General features: G+C 42.8%; 1 protein-coding gene across 1 annotated transcript; it reads right to left on the bottom strand.

The window, feature by feature from the left end:
* Positions 1 to 230: 230 nt before the first annotated feature.
* Positions 231 to 22,431, bottom strand: LOC311103953 (delta-type opioid receptor-like). The gene is made up of 4 exons (XM_084145592.1): positions 22,354 to 22,431; positions 21,803 to 22,104; positions 14,496 to 14,848; positions 231 to 963 (listed from the first exon to the last, which is right to left on the bottom strand). The coding sequence occupies exons 2-4, from the start codon at positions 22,039 to 22,041 to the stop codon at positions 428 to 430; spliced, it is 1,128 nt and encodes a 375-aa protein (XP_084001718.1). The 5' UTR covers positions 22,042 to 22,104; positions 22,354 to 22,431; the 3' UTR covers positions 231 to 427.
* Positions 22,432 to 22,442: the final 11 nt, after the last annotated feature.

The raw sequence follows: 22,442 nt of genomic DNA, 5'->3' as shown, positions 1-22,442 counted from the left end.
CAATCATTATTGATGTTTTGACAAAGATAACTATTTAATTGAATGGCAGAGGCTAGAAGGAGGATGTTGCAACTTACAATCCATTTAGAACTGTGAAGATGTAGAGTCAGCATAACAAGTAACTATGAAGGAACATGGTAAAACTGAGAAAATGTGTGCAAATACATTTGATATCAAAGATTATGTGTGCAAATAAATGTGATATCAAAGAATATTGATATAACCTTTTCTAAGTATGAGTCGGACTATTGATTTGGGCCTAACATTAAAACCAATGGAACACCAGTCATCTACAGTCTGAGTTATCTACAGAGAGGAAAAGTAGCACTGCTGTATGCGTTTACATTCCTGATGTCACCTGGGTTAGGCCCAGATCATTGGAGTCTTCCTTTCCAACGCGGGAAGTGGAAGACATCTCCATGGCTAGTCATGCCGGCTTTCTAGTCCCGTCTGGGTTCTCCAGTGGAAGTGGGGCCTCCCTTCCTCCCCTCACTGTGCTCTTGTTGTTCCTCCCTGAGGCATTGTCCCCCTTCAGCTTTTTCGGCAGGCAGAAGTCCTTGAAGCACCTCTTGAAGTTCTCATCCAGGAAGGCGTAGAGGACGGGGTTGAGGCTGCTGTTGGTGTAGCCCAGCGCCACGCAGAAGAAGTAGGCGGCCATGACGGCGGTGGTCTCGGGCACGCTCACCAGCGCCTTGACCAGGATGAAGATGTGGATGGGCGTCCAGCACACTACGAACACCACGACCACCACCATGACTAGGCGGGTGATGCGCCGCAGCTGCCGGTCCTTTTCCCGGGAGCCCGAGAGGAGACGTACGCTCTTGAGTCGCAGCACCATGAGGGTGTAGCACACGGTGATGATAAGCACGGGCACCACGAAGGCAAACACAAACACACAGACCTTCATCAGGGTGTCCCAGTACACGTACGGCTCAGGGAATTGTAAGGCACACTCCGTGGTTCCTAGAGGAAGTGGTGGGAGGAGAGGTCGAGAAAGAAAAAGCACTGATGAAATGCACCTACGCTCAAGCAAAGTGTTCTGAGAACACATAACATTTCAAGCTGTGTCTGGTTCATCTCTCAATCTGCGACACTGTTATGGAATGGCTAATGCACACTCAAAAGGTAACATCTTACTAATAGCACAGATTTTTTTTCACTTATCCACAGCTCCATCTGTATTCAGAAACAATATGTGGTGTAAGGATAACGGCAAGCTCATTACCAACAGATGGCTTAGACGTAATGCATTTCCCCTCTACAAAATAGGAGAGAGATGGTGCTGTATTAGACCTCTATGTTCTGAGATTAGACGGGCACTTCTGCACTTTGATTCACACTACCAAAGGAATCTGAGAGCAAAAACAAAATGAACCAACTCAATCTGTGCACAGTGTAAGGCATGTTTATTATGTTCTCTTGGGAAATTTCACCCATAAGGACTGTGTGTGTATACAGTGCCTTCGGAAAGTATTCAGACCCCTTGACTTTTTCCACATTTTGTTACGTTACAGCCTTATTCAAAAATTGATTTAAAAAATATATATATTCTCATCAATCAACACACAATATCCCATAATGACAAAACGAAAACAGGTTTTTAGAAAAGGTATTCAGACCCTTTGCTATGAGACTCGAAATTGAGCACAGGTGCATCCTGTTTCTACAACTTGATTGGAGTCCACCTGTGGTAAATTCAATTGATTGGACATGATTTGGAAAGGCACACACATGTTTATATACGGTCCCACAGTTGACAGAGCATGTCAGAGCAAAAACCAAGCCACGAGGTCGAAGGAATTGTCCATAGAGCTCCGAGACAGGATTATGTCGAGGCACAGATCTGGGGAAGGGTACCAAAACATTTCTGCAGCACTGAAGGTCCCCAAGAACACAGTGGCCTCCATCATTCTTAAATGGAAGAAGTTTGGAACAACCAAGACTCTTCCTAGCGCTGGCCGTCTGGCCAAACTGAGCAATCGGGGGAGAAGGGCCTTGGTCAGGGAGGTGACAAAGAACCTGATGGTCACTCTGACAGAGCTCCAGAGTTCGTCTGTGGAGATGGGAGAACCTTCCAGAAGGACAACCATCTCTGCAGCACTCCACCAATCAGGTCTTTATGGTAGAGTGGCCAGACAGAAGCCACTCATCAGTAAAAGGCACATGACAGCCCGCTTGGAGTGTTTTTTGTTGTTGTTGTGTTTTTATGGGGGGGGGGGGGGGGGGGGGATAGATTAGCTTTAATATTGCAGATAGATTGTAACTTCTATCAATGTAATTGTCTGCATCACTTCCAATCCCCCATATGTTTTTTTCTCTCGCAAATATACATACATATATATAAATACATATACATACATATCATTTTTTAAAAATATATTTCCCTTTATTATTTTCCAACCCCACCACCCCTTCCCTAATTGGAGTAAACTAGTGAACAACAACGCTTAGGTCTCTACTTCCAGCTTATACATACTATATAAATTTTATGGACACAGTCAATTTTAAAATAATTCTATTTAGTTTGTTTTTACTCCTGAACTTCCTCTACCCTCAACCTCTCCAATTATTTTCATGATGTCCATCCGGTTTGCTTCTATATGCCATATCTTTCTAACTGTGCTCTTTCACAAAAGCTCTCAACCTATAACTTATATACTTATTATGGACACAGTATACTTTACATTAGTTATCTTGTTGTTATTAGTTGTTGTTAGTTGTTATTAGTCCCATCCTTCAGCTCCATTCAACACCTCCCATCTATCTCTTATCACCATCCATATTGGATTTCTATTTTTCAACTGTACTGTGATGTTTCACAAAAGTTCTGAACCCTTCTATTGTCATTGTTTCTACAGATTGTAAATTGAAAATAAACAATTTTGCTAATAGTATTATTATATTATTGATCGATTGACTATGACTTTTAAGATCACCCAGTAGTGCTATCTGCAGGGTTAGCTCCAGATAAATATTGCAATCCTTCAGCCATTCCTGATCCTGTGACCAAAAACAAATGGACAGTACCAAAACAAATGATCTAATGATGTCTCTTCGCAGCAAAATCTGCAGAGCTGGGAAGATTGTATCCCCCATATAAATAAATAACATTCTATTGGTAGCAAGAATTTTGAATAATAATTTTTAAGTTTTGAATTCGGCATCATTTTGCATATCAGTTCATAAACACTATGCCATGGAATCGGTGCGTCATAAATCTCTTCCCAACTATTTTGTAATCTATATTGGATGGCTGTCAATCCTTTGGTCCTTAAATGAAACTGGTATATTTTTTATTTATCACAATTTTCTTTAACCAATTATATTCTTTAATGCAGGGCTGACAGACAAGTTCCTTACTTTTTCGCCCTTCCACTTTCCTCTACCAGTTTTGAGGTAATGCTGCAATTATTTGGTTGTAATTTTGGGTAGAGCAGACATTTCCATATGTTTTTGTTAGCTGCATGTGTGACATAACTCCACCAGTCCTACCTATGATATAATTTACGAAGATTATACCTTTTAAAAACATTTTTTCAAAGAATCATGGTTTATTATCAATTAGTATATTTGAGTTTAACCACAATATTTGTTGCATTATTTGTTCTGTAGTTTCTGGAGGATTAAATTGAAATTGCAACCAACTTTTTATGGCTTGTTTTAGAAATAGTGTTATTTGGGAGATGATTTCCTTTTCAAATAACTGAAAGTGAGAGGTTGTAATCTGAATAAAGGGAAAAAGGGCATTCTTGAACATGGGGTGAGACAATCTTACTAATTTGCTAGAGAACCAGTTCGGATTTAAGTATAACTTTTGTACGACTGAAGCTTTTAGTGATAGGTCTAATGCTTTAATATTTAATAATTTCTGTCCTCAGAATTCATATTCATTATATAAATAGGCCCGTTTAATTTTATCTGGCTTGCCGTTCCAAATAAAAGGGAATCTTTTTTTCTCATATAATTTAAAAAACTGTTCGCTAGGCATTGGCAAGACCATAATCAAATAGGTAAACTGGGATAACACTAAAGAGTTAATCAGGGTGATTTTTCCACAAATAGACAGGTATTTACCTTTACATGGTAGCAAGATCTTATCTATTTTTGCTAAATTTCTATTAAAATCTATTGGAGTGAGATCATTTATTTCATTTGGGGTATGTATTCCGAGTATATCCACATAACCATCAGACCATTTTATTGGTAAACTACATGGTAATGTAAAAATTTGCATTTTTTAGGTGATCGAATACATAATATAGTACATTTATCATAATTTAGTTGTAATCCAGAGAGGTTAAACAATGTATCTAGATCCTCTATGAGGCTGCGAAGGGATTCAAGTTGTGGAATTAAAAGAAAATATTAATCATCAGCGTACAATGACACCTTTGTTTTTAAGCCCTGGATTTCTAATCCCTTGATATTATTTTTGGATCTGATTTTAATAGCTAACATTTCGATGGCCATAATAAATAGATATGCCGATAGTGGACAACCTTGTTTTACTCCTCTTGACAGTTTAAAACTTTCGGAGAAATAGCCATTATTTACTATTTTACACCTAGGGTTATTACTATGAACTCCTGAGTGGCGCAGTGGTCTAAGGCACTGCATTGCAGTGCTAACTGTGCTACTAGAGATCCTGGTTCGAATCCAGGCTCTGTCGCAGCCGGCCGCGACCGGGAGACTCATGGGCGGCGCACAATTGGCCCAGCGTCGTCCAGGGTAGGGGAGGGAATGGCCGGCAGGGATGTAGCTCAGTTGATAGAGCATGGTGTTTGCAACGCCAGGGTTGTGGGTTCGATTCCCACGGGGGACCAGTATAAAAAAAAAAAATATGTATTCACTAACTGTAAGTCGCTCTGGATAAGAGCGTCTGCTAAATGACTAAAATGTAAATGTAAATGTACTATACATGATTTTAACCCATTTTATAAGAGATACTCCAAAATTGAAATGCTCCAGGCATTTATATATAAACTCCAGTCGTACTTTATCAAATAACTTTTCAAAGTCTGCTATGAATAGCAGGCCTGGTTTCCCAGATTTTTCATAGTGTTCTATTATTTCCAGTACTTGCCTTATATTATCTCCAATGTATCGTCCATGTAAAAAAACCTGTCTGATTAGAGTGAATAATGTCCGACAATACCTTTTTAATTCTATGCGCTATACATTTTGGTAGAATTTTTGCATCACAACACTGAAGTGTAAGGGGCCTCCAATTTTTTTAATGGACTGGATCTTTATATTTCCCACTTGTATCCTGTTTCAGTAATAATGAAATCAGACCTTCTTCTTGAGTGTCTGATAATCTACCATTTACATAGGAGTGGTTAAAACATGCTAATAACGGTCCTCTGAGTATATCAAAAAAGGTTTGGTATACCTCGCTGGTATGCCATCCAACCCTGGAGTTTTCCCAGACTTAAACTCTTTAATTGCTGTCACGCCCTGACTCTAGGGACTTGTATTGGTTGAGTCAGGGTGTGTATTTTCTGTGTTGGGTTTGTCTAGGTTAGTTTCTAGATCGTTTAGATCTATGTTGGCCAGGGTGGTTCCCAATCAGAGGCAGCTGTAGCTCGTTGTCTCTGATTGGGCCCCATACTTAGGTAGCCTGTTGGCACTAGTGGGGTGTGGGATCTTGTTCCGTAAAGGTATGTTATTTTGTCTACCTTGGACTTCACGTTTCGTTTTTGTTCTTTTGACGTGTGTTCAGAAATAAATATGAATGCATATCACGCTGCGCCTTGGTCCTTCTCGTTAATGAACGATCGTGACAGAAGATCCTACCAATCCTGGATCAAGCAGCGTGATGAGGAGAGAGAGTCTGGCAAGAGGGATGGAGGCCATGAGCACGGGGGAGAGACAAACCCAAAAAAAATTTAGGGGGGGGGGCTCACGCCGTGGATGACGAGGCAGCAGGAGGCCGCGATAGAGCGGTTCAGCCGTTTTGCAGAGGAGGCCGCCAGATTAAGGGGGTCATTGATTCAGAGGGAACAGAAGGAAAGTGTAGAGGCACGGCGAGAGGAGCTGGTTAGGCAGCAGAAGGAGCGGGGGTTAATGAAGGAACCCAGTCCCGCTCCTCGCACCAATCAAGTGGTGCGTGTCGCCAGTCCGGTCCGGCCCGTTCCTGATTCCCACACTAAGCCAGTGGTGGGTGTTCCCAGTATGGTTCGGCCCGTTCCTGCTCCTCGCATCAAGCCAGTGGTGCGCATTGCCAGCCCGGTCCGGCCTGTTCCTGTCCCTCGCACCAAGTCAGTGGTGCGCGTCGCCAGCCCGGCCCGGCCTGTTCCTGCCCCATGCACCAAGCCAGTGGTGCGCGTCGCCAGCCCGGTCCGACCTGTTCCTGTCCCTCGCACCAAGTCAGTGGTGCGCGTCGCCAGCCCGGCCCGGCCTGTTCCTGCCCCTTGGTGCACGTCGCCAGCCCGGTCCTACCTGTTCCTGTCCCTCGCACCAAGCCAGTGGTGCGCGTCGCCAGCCCGGCCCGGCCTGTTCCTGCTCCAAGCACCAGGCCAGTGGTGCGCGTCGCCAGTCCGGTACGGCCCGTTCCTGCTCCCCGCACCAGGCCAGTGGTGCGCGTCGCCAGTCCGGGACGGCCCGTTCCTGCTCCCCGCACCAAGCCAGTGGTGCGCGTCGTCAGCCCAGTCCGACCCGTTCCTGCTCCCCGCACCAAGCCAGTGGTGCGCGTCGTCAGCCCAGTCCGGCCCGTTCCTGCTCCCCGCACCAAGCCAGGGGTGCGCGTCGTCAGCCCAGTCCGGCCCGTTCCTGCTCCCCGCACCAAGCCAGTAGTGCGTGTGTCCAGTCCGGCACGGCCCGTGCCTGTTCCACCGATGCCTGGTCCAGCTCCGGTCAGCGGCTCCACTCCGGAGCCAGAGCAATCCGCTCCACCGGGGTCCAGTCCAGCTCCGGCCAGCGGCTCCACTCCGGAGCCGGATCCGCCTCCGAGGCGGAATGCCCACCCGGCCCCTACCCTGTTACGTTTATGTGGCGCGGTCGGAGTCCGCACCTTTGGGGGGGGGGGGGGGGTACTGTCACGCCCTGACTCTAGGGACTTGTATTGGTTGAGTCAGGGTGTGTATTTTCTGTGTTGGGTTTGTCTAGGTTAGTTTCTAGATCGTTTAGATCTATGTTGGCCAGGGTGGTTCCCAATCAGAGGCAGCTGTAGCTCGTTGTCTCTGATTGGGGACAATACTTAGGTAGCCTGTTGGCACTAGTGGGGTGTGGGATCTTGTTCCGTAAAGGTATGTTATTTTGTCTACCTTGGACTTCACGTTTCGTTTTTGTTCTTTTGACGTGTGTTCAGTACGGAAATAAATATGAATGCATATCATGCTGCGCCTTGGTCCTTCTCGTTAATGAACGATCGTGACAATTGCATCCAGAAGTTCCTCCTCTGTAATTTCACCTTCACATGAGGCTTTCTGTATGGCTGTTAATTTTACATTATCAATAGCAAAAAAATCCCTACAATTAGCTTTAGTCAGAGGAGATGGAGGCGACTGAAATGAAAACATATGCTTAAAGTACTTTGCTTCCTCCTTCAAAATATAATTTGGTGAATCTTTCTGTATGGCTGTTAATTTTACATTATCAATAGCAAAAAAATCCCTACAATTAGCTTCAGTCAGAGGAGATGGAGGCGACTGAAATGAAAACATATGCTTAAAGTACTTTGCTTCCTCCTTCAAAATATAATTTGGTGAATCATGGGTGACTCCGTAATTTTAACCAGTTTCAGTAAATTCTTTTTGGTAGCATTTCTATGTTGAAAATTAAAAAAGAATTTGGTGCATTTTTCCCCATATTCCATCCAGTTTGCTTTATTTTTTAGAATATATTACACTTGATCTTTCTTGAATAAGTTTCTCAATTTCTTTTAGTTTTTCCTCTAATTTATTCTGAGCCTCTATGTTACAGTTTTTATTGCTATCTATCTGTTCTGTTAGACATTCTATTTCCTTTGTTAGTATTGACTCTTTTGACCTACATTGCTTTTGTTTTCGAGATGAGTACTGAATTGCATGGCCTCTAAAGGCACATTTAAAAGTGTCCCATACAATAAGGGGATTTGCTGTACCTATGTTATGTCGGAAATCTGCTATAAATTCCTCTGTCCTAGTAAAAACAAGTTATCATCCAATAGGCTTTGATTCAATTTCCAATATACTCGCCCACGTGGAAAAAGTGTAATGTATATGGCAATTATATGATGGTCCGACCACATTATGTCCCCTATCAACACTTTTTATACTTTTGGTGCCAACGAGAATGACATAAGAAAGAACTCCAGACGACTAGCTTGATTGAGTCTCCGCCATGTATATCTCACTAGGTCAGGATATTTAAGCCTCCATATACAGTGGGGAGAACAAGTATTTGATACACTGCCGATTTTGTAGGTTTTCCTACTTACAAAGCATGTAGAGGTCTGTAATTTTTATCATAGGTACACTTCAAATGTGAGAGACGGAATCTAAAACAAAAATCCAGAAAATCACATTGTATGATTTTTGAAGTAATTAATTTGCATTTTATTGCATAACATAAGTATTTGTTCTCCACTCATTACCTGTATTAACTGCACCTGTTTGAACTCATTACCTGTATAAAAGACACCTGTCCACACACTCAATCAAACAGACTCCAACCTCTCGACAATGGCCAAGACCAGAGAGCTGTGTAATGACATCAGGGATAAAATTGTAGACCTGCACAAGGCTGGGATGGGCTACAGGACAATAGGCAAGCAGCTTGGTGAGAAGGCAACAACTGATGGCGCAATTATTAGAAAATGGAAGAAGTTCAAGATGACGGTCAATCACCCTTGGTCTGGGGCTCCATGCAAGATCTCACCTCGTGGGGCATCAATGATCATGAGGAAGGTGAGGGATCAGCCCAGAACTACACGGCAGGACCTGGTCAATGACCTGAAGAGAGCTGGGACCACAGTCTCAAAGAAAACCATTAGTAACACACTATGCCGTCATGGATTAAAATCCTGCAGCGCACGCAATGTCCCCCTGCTCAAGCCAGCGTATGTCCAGGCCCGTCTGAAGTTTGCCAATGACAATCTGGATGATCCAGAGGAGGAATGGGAGAAGGTCATGTGGTCTGATGAGACAAAAATAGAGCTTTTTGGTCTAAACTCCACTCGCCGTGTTTGGAGGAAGAAGAAGGATGAGTACAACCCCAAGAACACCATCCCAACCGTGAAGCATGGAGGTGGAAACATCATTCTTTGGGGATGCTTTTCTACAAAGGGGACAGGACGACTGCACCGTATTGAGGGGAGGATGGATGGGGCCATGTATCGCGAGATCTTGGCCAACAACCTCCTTCCCTCAGTAAGAGCATTGAAGATGGGTCGTGGCTGGGTCTTCCAGCATGACAACGACCTGAAACACACAGCCAGGGCAACTAAGGAGTGGCTCCGTAAGAAGCATCTCAAGGTCCTGGAGTGGCCTAGCCAGTCTCCAGACCTGAACCCAATAGAAAATATTTGGAGGGAGCTGAAAGTCCGTATTGCCCAGCGACAGCCCCGAAACCTGAAGGATCTGGAGAAGGTCTGTATGGAGGAGTGGGCCAAAATCCCTGCTGCAGTGTGTGCAAACCTGGTCAAGACCTACAGGAAACGTATGATCTCTGTAATTGCAAACAAAGGTTTCTGTACCAAATATTAACTTCTGCTTTTCTGATGTATCAAATACTTATGTCATGCAATAAAATGCAAATTAATTACTTAAAAATCATACAATGTGATTTTCTGGATTTTTGTTTTAGATTCCGTCTCTCACAGTTGAAGTGTACCTATGATAAAAAATTACAGACTGCTACATGCTTTGTAAGTAGGAAAACCTGCAAAATCGGCAGTGTATCAAATACTTGTTCTCCCCACTGTATTGTCAAAGAAGTGTGGATCATCATTATTTGGTCCGTAAAGGTTAATTAACCATATCTGTTTATGGTCCAATAACATATTTAAAATCATCCATCTACCTTGCGGATCTGTTTGGACAGTTTGCACATTCGGATCGAAATTACTGTTAATTAATATCATCACCCCTTTTGAGTTTCTTTGTCCATGGGAGAAGTATATTTCGCCCCCCCAGTCCTTTTTCCACACAACTTCATCTAGAATTGTTGAATGAGTTTCCTGTAAACAGTAGATATTATATTCCTTCTCTTTGAGCCATGTAAATATTGTTCTTCTTTTGTTATTATCTGCTAAGCCATTACAATTATAACTGGCTATACTTATTTCACCACTTACCATAATGAGATACAAGTTTCAAATCTATTTATCATAATATATGTTCGTAAATTTACCAATAAAAAATACCATAGTGATTGAGTGTCCATATAGCTGTACCATGATATTTGCATTGCTACTAAGTAACCCTCCAATTGCTCTCCACTATTCCCCCCGCTAAAGACCCCTCCCCATCCCAAGTTGGGTTGTCATCCCTGTGATCGGCATACCACCCCCGTCCCCCCGGATCACTAGGCCCCCCGAGAGGCCAGGACCCATCCTTTGAAAACAGCACACAGTGCCACCCACAAAACAGAAGCAGGTCAACCGCCAAAAGCATTTCCAATGCTCTCATCTCAATATATATATAGCTATTAAAAAAATATATATATTCAAATATCTTGCATATCTTAATTCCCATCATTATCAATTAATATGCGTAATAATGTCGGCAGTTCATGCAAAGGATTGTTACCTATAACCCGGATTGCCAATCTATTACATTAGATTTTTGTCAAGTAATTATTATTTTATCAAACAATTATTGTGGTTCATCCTATATTCTCCCTAACATCCTTACCCCCTTGCAACAGATGTGGGATAGACACACACACACACACACGCACATACTCTTACACACTCAACCCCTTTCCTCCACAATCAACCATAAGCTCAGATGCTCAACGGTTGTTACATCCCAGAGCCCAACTCAAGAAAGGACAAGATTTACGAATGCATATACAGTTACTGTCATGAACCCTGCGTCCTGAGTCGGTTCCTGCCTGTGTTGCCGTTTTTCTGCTCTGAATCTCCTGTTTTCTGAAGGTTCTTGAACGCTCCCTGCCTGGTTGCCGGGCGACGTTGCTAGGCGGGAGATCTCCCGATTACCCGCACCTGCATCTCATCAGCTATCTGCACACCTGGTCCTGATCATCACCCTTCATAAGCTCTGACCTGACATCCATTCCCTGCCGGATCATTAGCCATGAACAGTATGTTTGTCAGCGTATCAGCCTCTGAGCTACTAGCGTTAGTTTTGTTGTTTTGCACCTTGTTGGCTTGCCGTGTACTTACCTCCGTTTGTTTCTATCTACAGTCATTCTCCCGGAACCTTCACCCAACCCCTGCCTGGTTGTCGGCGGCTGCCGAGCCACTATTGGATCTGCCACTGCACCTCCACCAACTCATCCCCGTCGCCCGCTCTGTCCCCTGGATTATTCTGCATCGCTTTTTGAATCTGTTAATAAATACTCACCTTCGTTCAACTCACCTTGTCCTGGTCTGCTTCTGGGTTCTGGCTTAGAAAACCGTGACAGTTACAGCTGTTTGAGAAAGCATGCAAGATTGAGCAAAAATTGACAAAAATCTGAGATTTGATTAACCTATGTCAAGTCCTAGGTGATGGAGATCCGATCCACCCTCTTCCCATGAAACACAAACACTCTGGTCCCCCGTTGTAACCATTTTCCCCAAGCATCTCCGTGCAGTCAGACCTTTGATTATTTTGTGCCACCAGGGCCACAATAATATGCCCCCTCTCTGATTGTCCGAGTGTGACCCCCTCCCCATGGGTTACTGCAGCCAGTGTTGCCAGCACTGCCACTACCTGGGTGGGGGTACCCCACCGGAATTCCCACCGGCTAGGTACAAGGTCGTCAAGGTTCTCATTAGCAGCTTTGAGAATTTCCTTGTATATAATGCTCTCCCATCAGGGGGCTCTGGCTTTGTAGGACCAACCCTGCCAGGCAGGCTCAGAATCTTGAGGGGGCGGTGCTGCTCTAGTAGGTCTCTGACCGCATTTATCTTTCTGTTTTGGCTGCATATAGGCAACTTACAGCAGGGCCATAAAACAGATGGGGACTTCTCTTTGGTGTATGGGTCGCTCAGGTGGGTGTCTAGGATATAGGGTTGGGGACCGTTTCATCATGATAGGACAATACAAAAATAGATTAGATGTATACTTTATTTTAAAATGTATATCCCTCATCTGCACAAAATTGAAAGCTCTCTCTCACAACATCTGCTCACAGACACACGTTGGTTCTGGGATATGCAACCATTTCCTTTCTCACTCACTTAACGCCACACTTTTCCAAACACAAAAACGCACACCACACCTTCCATCACAATACATCCACACATACCCACATACTGTGCCTTCTATGTCTTCTGTTTGCTGTGTTTTTATCTACACTATGTTGATTGAGTACTTGTGTTCTAATTAGTTATATTTGAAGATGTATTATTTCGCTTGTTATCCTTTCTTGTAATGCCGTCTTATCCCTTTATAAAATACTATAAATGTGTTTTATTATTACAATCCCTACCATGGCTAGTATTGGGTGTTCAATTATTCGGCTCCTCTATTAGAACTTTCAGAATAGCCATGGAGTAGTCTTTGCGTCGCGGAACATTTGGTTGTCAATATACAGTTTATCGACTACGAGAGCAACACGCTTCCCTTTTAATCTATTTTCCTTGATGATTGGGTACAGAACTTTGCGCCGTTCTGCAATCTCCCTCGGGAACTGATCATTCATGCCTATTTTCGTGCTAGCAAGTCTTTTACCTAGGCTTTAACCATTACTTTATCCTTAAAGAAAACAAATGTTCGAGTTGGATTTTATCGACAGCATCGAGTGGGATTTGAAGCGCTGTAAGAAAGAAGTCATTCACAATTTTTTCGGTAACCTCTCCTTCTTTTTCTTGGATACCCGTAAGTATTAGATGTTCTCTCATCGATCTAGTCTGTATGTCTAGCAAGGCTTCTCTCAGAAAGTTGTCCGTTAACGTCCGTTTCTATCTTAGTGACTGTCCCTTTTAGCTTTTTTGTATCTTTCTCCATTATCGCAGCTTTTACGTCACTCATTTCAAGACTCGCCTTCAACTCCTTTACATCCTTACTGACCAACTCCAGTATGCCCAGTTTGTCATTTATCGACTTCAACAGATCGCTTTCCACACTTACCAGTCCCAGTGGTGAAAAGCATAAATCATCTGTAGCCATCGAGGAGTCGCGTTTTCTCTTGGAAATTGATTCTCATCGTTTATCCTCCGTCATGTTTGAGTGTTGCTTATTGTTGTAATATTTGTCAATACATTTCTCTAGCCTTATGATTTGTTTTGTGTTATTATCCAGATTGAATGTTATTACCCACGAGTATATGAAGTGTTAATATTTAGTCTAACTTACTGATATTGAATATTTCGTTTTTATCTTGAGGTGAATCGCACCGCTGTGTGTTCAATACGCCATCTTGTCACGTGAGGCTCTCCAGTGCATGTTTGTTGACCTCCAATTTGTGTTAATAGCAAAACCTTTGTGCCCTCCTTCCCCAGCGCAGCAGTTCACTCAGAGGTTGTTTGGGAATTGTTCCTCTACGTGATTAGCATTGGGCACTTAAAGGCTCTCAGACCATGAGAAACAAGATTCTTTGGTCTGATAAAATCAAGATTGAACTCTTTGGCCTGAATGCCAAGCGTCACGTCTGGAGGAAACATGGCACCATCCCTACGGTGAAGCATGGTTGTGGCAGCATCATGCTGTGGGGATGTTTTTCAGCGGCAGGGATTGGGAGACTAGTCAGGATCGAGGGAAAGATGAACGGAGCAAAGTACAGAGAGATCCTTGATGAAAACCTGCTCCAGAGCACTTAGGACCTCAGACTGGGATAAAGGTTCACCTTCCAACAGGACAACAACCCTAAGCACACAGCCAAGACAACGCAGGACTGACAAGTCTCTGAATGTCCTTGAGTGACCCAGCAAGAGGCCGGACTAGAACCCGATCGAACATCTCTGGAAAGAGCTAAAAATAGCTGTGCAGTGACGCTCCCCATCCAACCTGACAGAGCTTGAGAGGATCTGCAGAGAATAATGGTAGAAACTCCCCAAATACAGGTGGGCCAGGCTTGTAGTGTCATACCCAAGAAGACTTGCTAAAAATTCTAAAAACCTGTTTTTGCTTTGTCATTATGGGGTATTGTGTGTAGATTGATGAGGGGGGAAAAACAATTTAATCAATTTTAGAATAAGGCTGTAACATAACAAAGTGTGGAAAAAGTCAAGTGATCTGAATACTTTCCGAATGCACTGTATGTGTGTGTGCTTGCCTGCGTCCGTGCATATTCATGCATTCATGTTTGTGCGTTTTTCTTGAATGAGTGTGTGTATGCATGTGTATGTGTGTGTGTATGCTTTTATGATGTGTGTGTGCCTGCATGCATGCCAGCGCTCTCACCATTGTTGGACTGGGTGCCCCCCAGTAGCAGTGCTGGTATCCCTGCTGCAGAGGACAGCATCCAGATACATATGTTAATCATCTTGGCTTTGATGGGTGTCCGGAAGTCCAGGGCCTTGACTGGGTGGCACACGGCCACATAGCGGTCCACACTCATCATGGTCAGGGTGAAGATGCTGGTAAACATGTTGTAGTAGTCGATGGAGATGAACACCTTACACACCACCTCGCCAAACGGCCATGAGTTTAACAGGTAGTCAGTGCTCTGGAAAGGCATCGTCGTGGTGACCAGGGCGTCGGCCAGAGCCAGGTTGAAGATGTAAATGTTGGTGGCCGTCTTCATCTTTGTGTACCTGTTTCAAAACAGCGTAGAGTAAAGAATGTAGGGTAGAATGTGTAAGGTCCATATCTGAGTTTAAATACTATTTGAAATCATCTTAAATACTCTATCTGGGCTTGATTCAGCTTGCCTGGCATAGTGGAACCAATAGAATAGTGACGAGTGCAAACTCCATCCATCTGGCAGACTAGAGCAGCCTTTTTCAAACCTCTCCTCGGGACCCCTTGACGTTTAAGTCATGCGTAACTGCAACTCAACATGGCTGCGGGAACATGGGTGTGTCAACATAGACGGGCGTATCAACACAGGTGGGTGTATGGAAAGCAAACAGCTAATTGGGCAGATTTGTTGCCACTCAACTGTTTCTGTGAGAGCATTTTAGCTAAGCCTAACCCTAACCCTTTTCCTAACCTTAACCTTATTCTCCTAACATTCTACGTTAGTTCTCCTAAACTGCTCTGTAAACAAACCATCAGTCCCGATAAAACAGCATCACCACACAGGAACTGACCAATGAAAACATTTTAAGAAACGAAAAACAACACCGCTCAATCAAAACCATCTAACCAATCACAGAGCACTGATGTTGGTCCCGTATAGCTCAGTTGGTAGAGCGTGGCGCTTGTAACGGCAGGGTTTTGGGTTCGATTCCCACTGGGGGCCAGTACAAAAAACTATTATGCACTCACTAACTGTAAGTCGCTCTGGATAAGAGCGTCTGCTAAATGACTAAAATGTAAATGTAATGTTATGTCCATCGCTGATGATCCACCCACATATTTCACCATGCCCACTTTCAGACACATTTCGCGTATGCAGTTACCCCATTGTCACGCCCTGGCTCTGGGGACTATGTTATGTTGAGCCAGGGTGTGTAAGTCTATGTTTAATTTTCTATGTTGGTCTGAGTGACTCCCAATCAGAGGCAACGAGTGTCAGCTGGGTGTCTCTGATTGGGAGCCATATTTAACTGTTTGTCTTGCACTTTGTGTTTTGTGGTTTCTTGTTCCTTTTGGTTGTGTATCGAAGGACTTCACGTTTCGTTCTTTGTTTTGATCGTGTGATCAGTTGAATAAATATAATATGTTCACCCGCAACGCTGCGCCTTGGTCCTCTCTGTTCGACGAGCGTGACACCCATAGAGATAGATAGAGGACTCTAGTGCCCATTTCAGCGGCATTAAGGACTTTCACCATTTTTGAATTTGTCAACTGGGTGGCTTCCTATGGGTTAGGAAGGATCACATGATTCCATCCGTGTCATCAGGAGGGATCAGCCAATGAATTATACTCGTGAGCAAACATTCCATAATGGCAGGTGGCACTCAATCGCAAATCTTGACTTTATACCTGTTCAAACAACACCCTCTAGGTGGCAGTATGCACACTTCCAGTTTGTTTGCAAACTCATTGAAGTAGTAGGAGAAGCAAATTGACTACTTCAAAATGGAGATTGCCTCAATGGTACTGCCCATGCTCTCACAAATGCCATAATGAGACAGATACAATGATGCGATGTCTATCTAAGTCTATGTGTTACCCATACTTGAGACGTTTGACAATTTTGTTGTAGCCCTGAACTATCACACCTAATTCAAGGGCTTGATGATTAGTAGACTAATTTAATCAGGTGTTGTAGTTCTGGAATAGTTGAAATACAATTCAAATAATGGTTGGGAGTCCCTGTGGAGAGGTTTGAAAAAAGCTAGACTAGAGAAAATGCCAAAAGTATTTGAAAGATTTCAAATAGTATTTGAACTCAGGTGATGAAAGATTGTTATTGACAGTTGATGAAAGAACTAGATGAAACCCAATGGGGAAACTTTTCCATCTGTTAAATTGCCATCATCTAACCTGGTGATTTTCATTTCTATTGATACTCCCAACATTACTAAAAGTAATTACAAATTCTCATTCAAGGTCTTTTTATCTGTAAACAACTATCTGTAACTAGGGGAGAAAATGACAACAGTCATGTATATATGAGTCTAGTCATTTCTGTCTGATATTTTGATATGGAGAAAAATAATCTTGGCAGGGCTAGCTTAACAGCTGTCATACTTTTAAAAGCCCACTTCAGTTGAAATCCACTTTTTCGAGCTGAAAGACAATGGCCAGTGCTTACCCATGATGGTGCACAACAATTTAAGTCAATAAGTCATTGTTTTAGTCAAAGTATGATACACTACATTACCAAAAGTATGTGGACACCTGCTCGTCGAACATCTCATTCCAAAATCATGGGCATTAATATGGAGTTGGTTCGCCCCCTTTGCTGCTATAACAGCCTTCACTCTTCTGGGAAGGCTTTTCACTAGATGTTGGAACATTGCTGCAGGGACTTGCTTCCATTCAGCCACGAGCATTAGTGAGGTCGGGCACTGATGTTGGGCGATTAGGCCTGGCTCGCAGTCGGCATTCAAATTCATCCCAAAGGTGTTTGATGGGGTTGAGGTCAGGGCTCTAAGCAGGCCAGTCAAGTTCTTCCACACCGATCTTGACAAACCATTTCTGTATGGATTTCGCTTTTTGCACAGGGGGCATTGTCATGCTGAAACAGGAAAGGGCCTTTCCCAAACTGTTGCCACAAAGTTGGAAGCACAGAATCGTCTAGAATGTCATTGTATGCTGTAGCGTTAAGATTTCCCTTCAATGGAACTAAGGGGCCTAGCCCGAACCATGAAAAACAGCCCCAGACCATTATTCCTCCTCCACCAAACTTTACAGTTGGCACAATGCATTGGGGCAGGTAGCGTTCTCCTGGCATCCGCCAAACCCAGATTCGTCCATTGGACTGCCAGATGATGAAGCGTGATTCATCAATCCAGAGAAAGTGTTTCCTCTGCTCCAGAGTCCAACGGCGGCGAGCTTTACAACTCTCCAGCAGACGCTTGGCATTGCGAATGGTGATCTTAGGCTTGTGTGCGGCTGCTCGGCCATGGAAACCCATTTCATGAAGCTCCCGACGAACAGTTCTTGTGCTGACCTTGCTTCCAGAGGCAATTTGGAACTCGGTAGTGAGTGCTGCGACTGAGGACAGACAATTTTTACGTACTACGTGCTAAAGCACTCGACGGTCCCGTTCTGTGAACTTGTGTGGCCCACCACTTCGCGGCTGGGCCGTTGTTGTAGTTACAGTTGACAAGGGCAGCTCTAGCAGGGCAGAAATTTGATGAACTGACTTGTTGGAAAGGTGGCATCCTATGACGGTACCACGTTGAAAGTCACTGAGCTCTTCAGTAAGGCCATTCTCCTGCCAATGTTTGTCTATGGAGACACCTGTCAGCAACGGGTGTGGCTGAAATAGCCGAATCCACTAATTTGAAGGGGTGTCCACGTACTTTTGTATATGTTGTGTATATTTGGGGTTGAAGTGACAAATCTGAACTTACTTCTTTGGGCAAATCCATGTGAATGTTGTGTCTTTTTATATGATATGACATACAAATTATTTTCAGCCTACGTTTCGTTTCAGGGCTGAGTTTATTTGAATGTTACTACCCACCAGCATGGCATTGTTTATTAATCAGAAACCGCTGCAAAGTTATTCCTCTTCGCGACTGAGGTGAGCCAAACAGCCTTGGGTCCACTTGGCTGCCTGAGCCATGGAGCAAATTAAAATACGGGGTGCCAACTTCTGTTTTGCACCTCCACTTACCTCACCCCCCCCAGAAAATTAGATCATTTGTCAATTTTCCCCCCAAGATGAATGATTTTGACCACTAAAGTTTTGCTTTCACTAAATGCTCCACTGCTTTGATTGGTGTAACTCTAGCTAGAAACCACGAAAGAAAATTAAAGGAATTTATAGTTACATGTCATTTGCGGCCTGCATGATCATGAGCAAAGTCATTGTAGCCTATCATTTCACTTCCCCTGTGAGTACCATGAGCACAGGCTGACTTGGCTTTGCTGTACCGTAGCCGAAGCCTGCCAGCAGTCTAACTACCAAATATTGCACCGTGTCCATTAAAATGTAGAAAAACGCATATCAGCTATATTTCAATAGTTACCCATATTACCAGAGCCTCATCTTATTCTTTCTAACTATTTCTATGGTGGATTCGCGGCCGCAATTTATGGAAGATGCCAAAACTTTGAAGATAACAATAGATGGTGAAGTCAAAGATAGGCCAGTGGTTTCCATCTGTTGCGAAGTTTTCCCTAAATCAATGCTTTTGACAAATCCAGCTCCAGAACCAGCCATAAAGCCATCTGGCTAATCTTTTGAATATGGTGTAGTAAAAAAAAATTACAACAAGAGATAAGATTAGCTAGGTAGTTTAGGTTAGCATGCTAGCTAGTTACACTGACAGCTGTAAGTGCCCTATTTGTTGATGTTTATCAACTCCATGAGGAAATTCCCACACCCAATTCGTGAATATGTATAAGTAGCCTAATAATATTTGCTGGAACGGAGCAAATGGAATGTCATCAAACACATGGAAACCATGTGTTTGCTGTATTTGATACCATTCCACCTATTCCGCTCCAGCCATTACCATGAGCCCGTCCTCCCCATTTAAGGTGCCACCAACCACCTGTGGTGCATTTCCTCTTTTGGACAGGAAATTATGTTGAAATAGTGGCGGCAACTTCCTCTGGGGGGGGTACTATAAATTGTGTCCCAATCATGTAAGTAATCTACTTTATCCGATTTATACTTTAAAGTGGCAATCTGGGATTGGTACATCCATTTTAGGACTTTTAAATAAATTATTTATAGCCACTGGCCGTGTCTGACTACTTGCGTTCTAAATAGTAGGCATTTTGGGTATGCAAAATAGTATACAAAGTAGTATGTGAAATTTAAAAAAATGTGTATGCTTTAAATGCCAGGATATCATCCTCATTTCAGCGTTTCATCTAGTAGAATTTGCTGCACACTTGAGGAAGAGAGTCGTCTTTCAAGACCCGCGTGTGTTTGACATCAACTGATATTCAGCTGAGGGGGGCACGCTGTACCAAAATGAACGAATGGCGGGATTCAACGTAATTGCACATTACATGACGCATTCTCAGTAGGATGAGCCTAGTATGCTGATATTTGTTGCTTACTGCATTCAGTCTTAATAAACAGTACGTTCTAAATAGTATGTAGTACGATTAGTACACAGTGTGCAGTTGAAGTAAGAAATAGGCAAGCCAGACTTCGGAGATGGCCATTGATTATTGAAGAATACAGGCTAACATATAAATGTGTCATTAGCTTAGTTCAAATGTTTTACCTGGCAGTAGCTGTCTCAACTGTCTAAACTTCAAAACATGGTTAAAACAATCATTTTGATCTCATGGATGGTCAGTCCTTGCATCCATAGCTCAGTCTATGAATTTGAGTGTAGTTACATTTCTCTAGCCCCATCCCTCAGCTGTTTACCCCAAAAGTGTCGGGGTGACCGCATTGTTGCATTTGAATCCCAGATTGCCTTTAAAGAACTGCATCTTTAAGATCTGAAATGGCTACAGCATAACGTACATATAGTATTATAGACTATTGGTCAGTAACCATACACATGATCCACTAGAGGTTAGTTGAGCCTGTTGCTTTTTGGATCAATACCTTGGACATGCTCCATTTCACTCAGCCTATATTATTGAGCATGCAATGGGTAATTGCTGTGGAGACCACTGCTTCAAATGTGCATATCGTTTAACCATCCCGTAAAAAGCTTGTATCTCATTTTGTTGCATTTTGCACAAGACATATTGTATGTTGCCCATATTGGTCTGGTCAAAATAGTGCACTATATAGGGAATAGGGTGCCATTTGGGACATTACCATAGTCAAATCCTAGTCCTTGGGAGCACATGATAAAGTTCCAGCCACTGCAGGGGTGATGATGCCTCCATCTTCCAATGACTTCTGTCACAGGTGATTTAAGGACAGACCCTAGTGAAATAACTCCATAACAACAGGACTGAAACCCCAATCTTCCCTAGAATCAATCACAGCTCTGAGGTGGTAATGTAACCATAACAACAGTGACATGTTGCCACTTGAGTTCAGAAGTAGAGGACTTCCATTATGCCCATTTGGTGTTATGCTAATAAATCATATGAAATAAATCATATTTGGATCCACTTTGCAAGTGCATTCCATTTCCTGATTGCTAAATGTATAATCTCTCGTGGACAGACAATTCTTGCTATAATTTTACTTCTGGGTAACCGAGATTACTAAATGTATAATTTAGGAAACTTCTATTAAGAAGAAGATGTGTAAGAAAAAAAATCTGTCAACCAGATAAAAATATACAAATTCTCAACTGAGCTGGCTACAAAAAACAGAGAGCTGAGAGTGTATCGCAATTAGCTAACCAATAGAATGGAATAAACTTGGGGAAGTGACTGAATGGCACTGTGGATGACAGGTAATGTGCAATAAAACTGATTTGCGGTAATCGTCTAGTCTGGAGCACTTTGTGAGGTGTTGGTGCACTGCACATGACACCAGCTCTGATTTATTTGTCTACACAGCATAAATAAAACCCAATGAGGTGCAAGCAACCCAATCAACATTATAGAGGGCCACTGGTTTTAAATGACACATTTAAAACTCTTATAAACATCGCCCCAAAAAGATGTAGCATTCCAACTGTAAAAAGGCCCAATAGTAAAAAGGTATTGTTCCCTCCAATAGAACGGTACAGTATATGTTCTGAATGGGTCATGATTGAAACAAAATAATCAACAAACCATATAGTGATTGTACATTTTGTACAATAAAGTTTAAACATGCACCTGCCACTGGGTGGCTCACAAGTGTTGCAGATGTCAGAAAAATGTACTTTTTGTTTTTTTGTGCTAAAATGTGGTTAGGTGTAATGCATGGGCATCTTACTGTAATGTTGTATTTTTTAGCATACCATTAATTTGCCAAAAATCTTTAGCAATAGCCTATATATTGTCAAAGTTGATATCAATGCAATATTGAGGTGAGTGAGCAAATAGATCATGATAAACCTTACCTGATGATAACATACATGACGAGGCAGTTGCCCACCAAGCCCACTACGAACACCACGGAGTACACAGCTGTGATGATGGGGATGATTGGGGACATGGGATCCTCTTCCCAGTCAGAGTCAAAAGTCAGATTGTGACCTTCTGGGTATCCAGACTGCGTAGTAGCATTCATATAACAGTCTTCGGCGAGCGCGGAGAGGCACTTGTCTTCCTTGAAAATTTCAACCGGGGTGCGTTCCATTTTTGGTTATGTTTGACCACCTAACGAAAAGGAGAAAAGGGGGCTACCAGCATATGCCTTTGGCTATGCGTGAAGGAAACCCGTGAGAAAAAAAAGAACGATAAAAAAGTTGAAGATGTGCGTCAAATTATAATTAATAATTTACGTTTGTATATTAAACCAACTTTCTTATGTGCCGTTCAAAAAACGAATGAAAACGATCCATCTCCATTATATATACAGGTAAATTAAATCATGTTTTTACTGTGATAACACAATTAAAGCTTAGAGCGTAATGCATCATTTCACCAATCCGCGCACTTGATAACTTACCCTCTGGATATTAGTTCCTTCTGTTCCTTTTTTTGTGTCTGTAAAATATTGAATTTGTGCTGAACGAAACGATGTTAGATATTTTCTGT

Source organism: Coregonus lavaretus (genome assembly GCF_964263955.1).
Source record: "Coregonus lavaretus genome assembly, chromosome: 2".
Classification (NCBI taxonomy): Eukaryota; Metazoa; Chordata; class Actinopteri; order Salmoniformes; family Salmonidae; genus Coregonus; species Coregonus lavaretus.
This window is presented reverse-complemented; position numbering and strand designations above follow the sequence as displayed.

Coding starts and splice junctions, on each gene's coding strand:
- LOC311103953 (XM_084145592.1), bottom strand. CDS start 22,041: ATGGAACGCACCCCGGTTGAAATTTTCAAGGAAGACAAGTGCCTCTCC. Junction 14,849..21,802: donor GTCATGTATGTTATCATCAG/GTAAGGTTTATC, acceptor GTTTTGAAACAG/GTACACAAAGATGAAGACGG. Junction 964..14,495: donor GGGCACCCAGTCCAACAATG/GTGAGAGCGCTG, acceptor CACTTCCTCTAG/GAACCACGGAGTGTGCCTTA.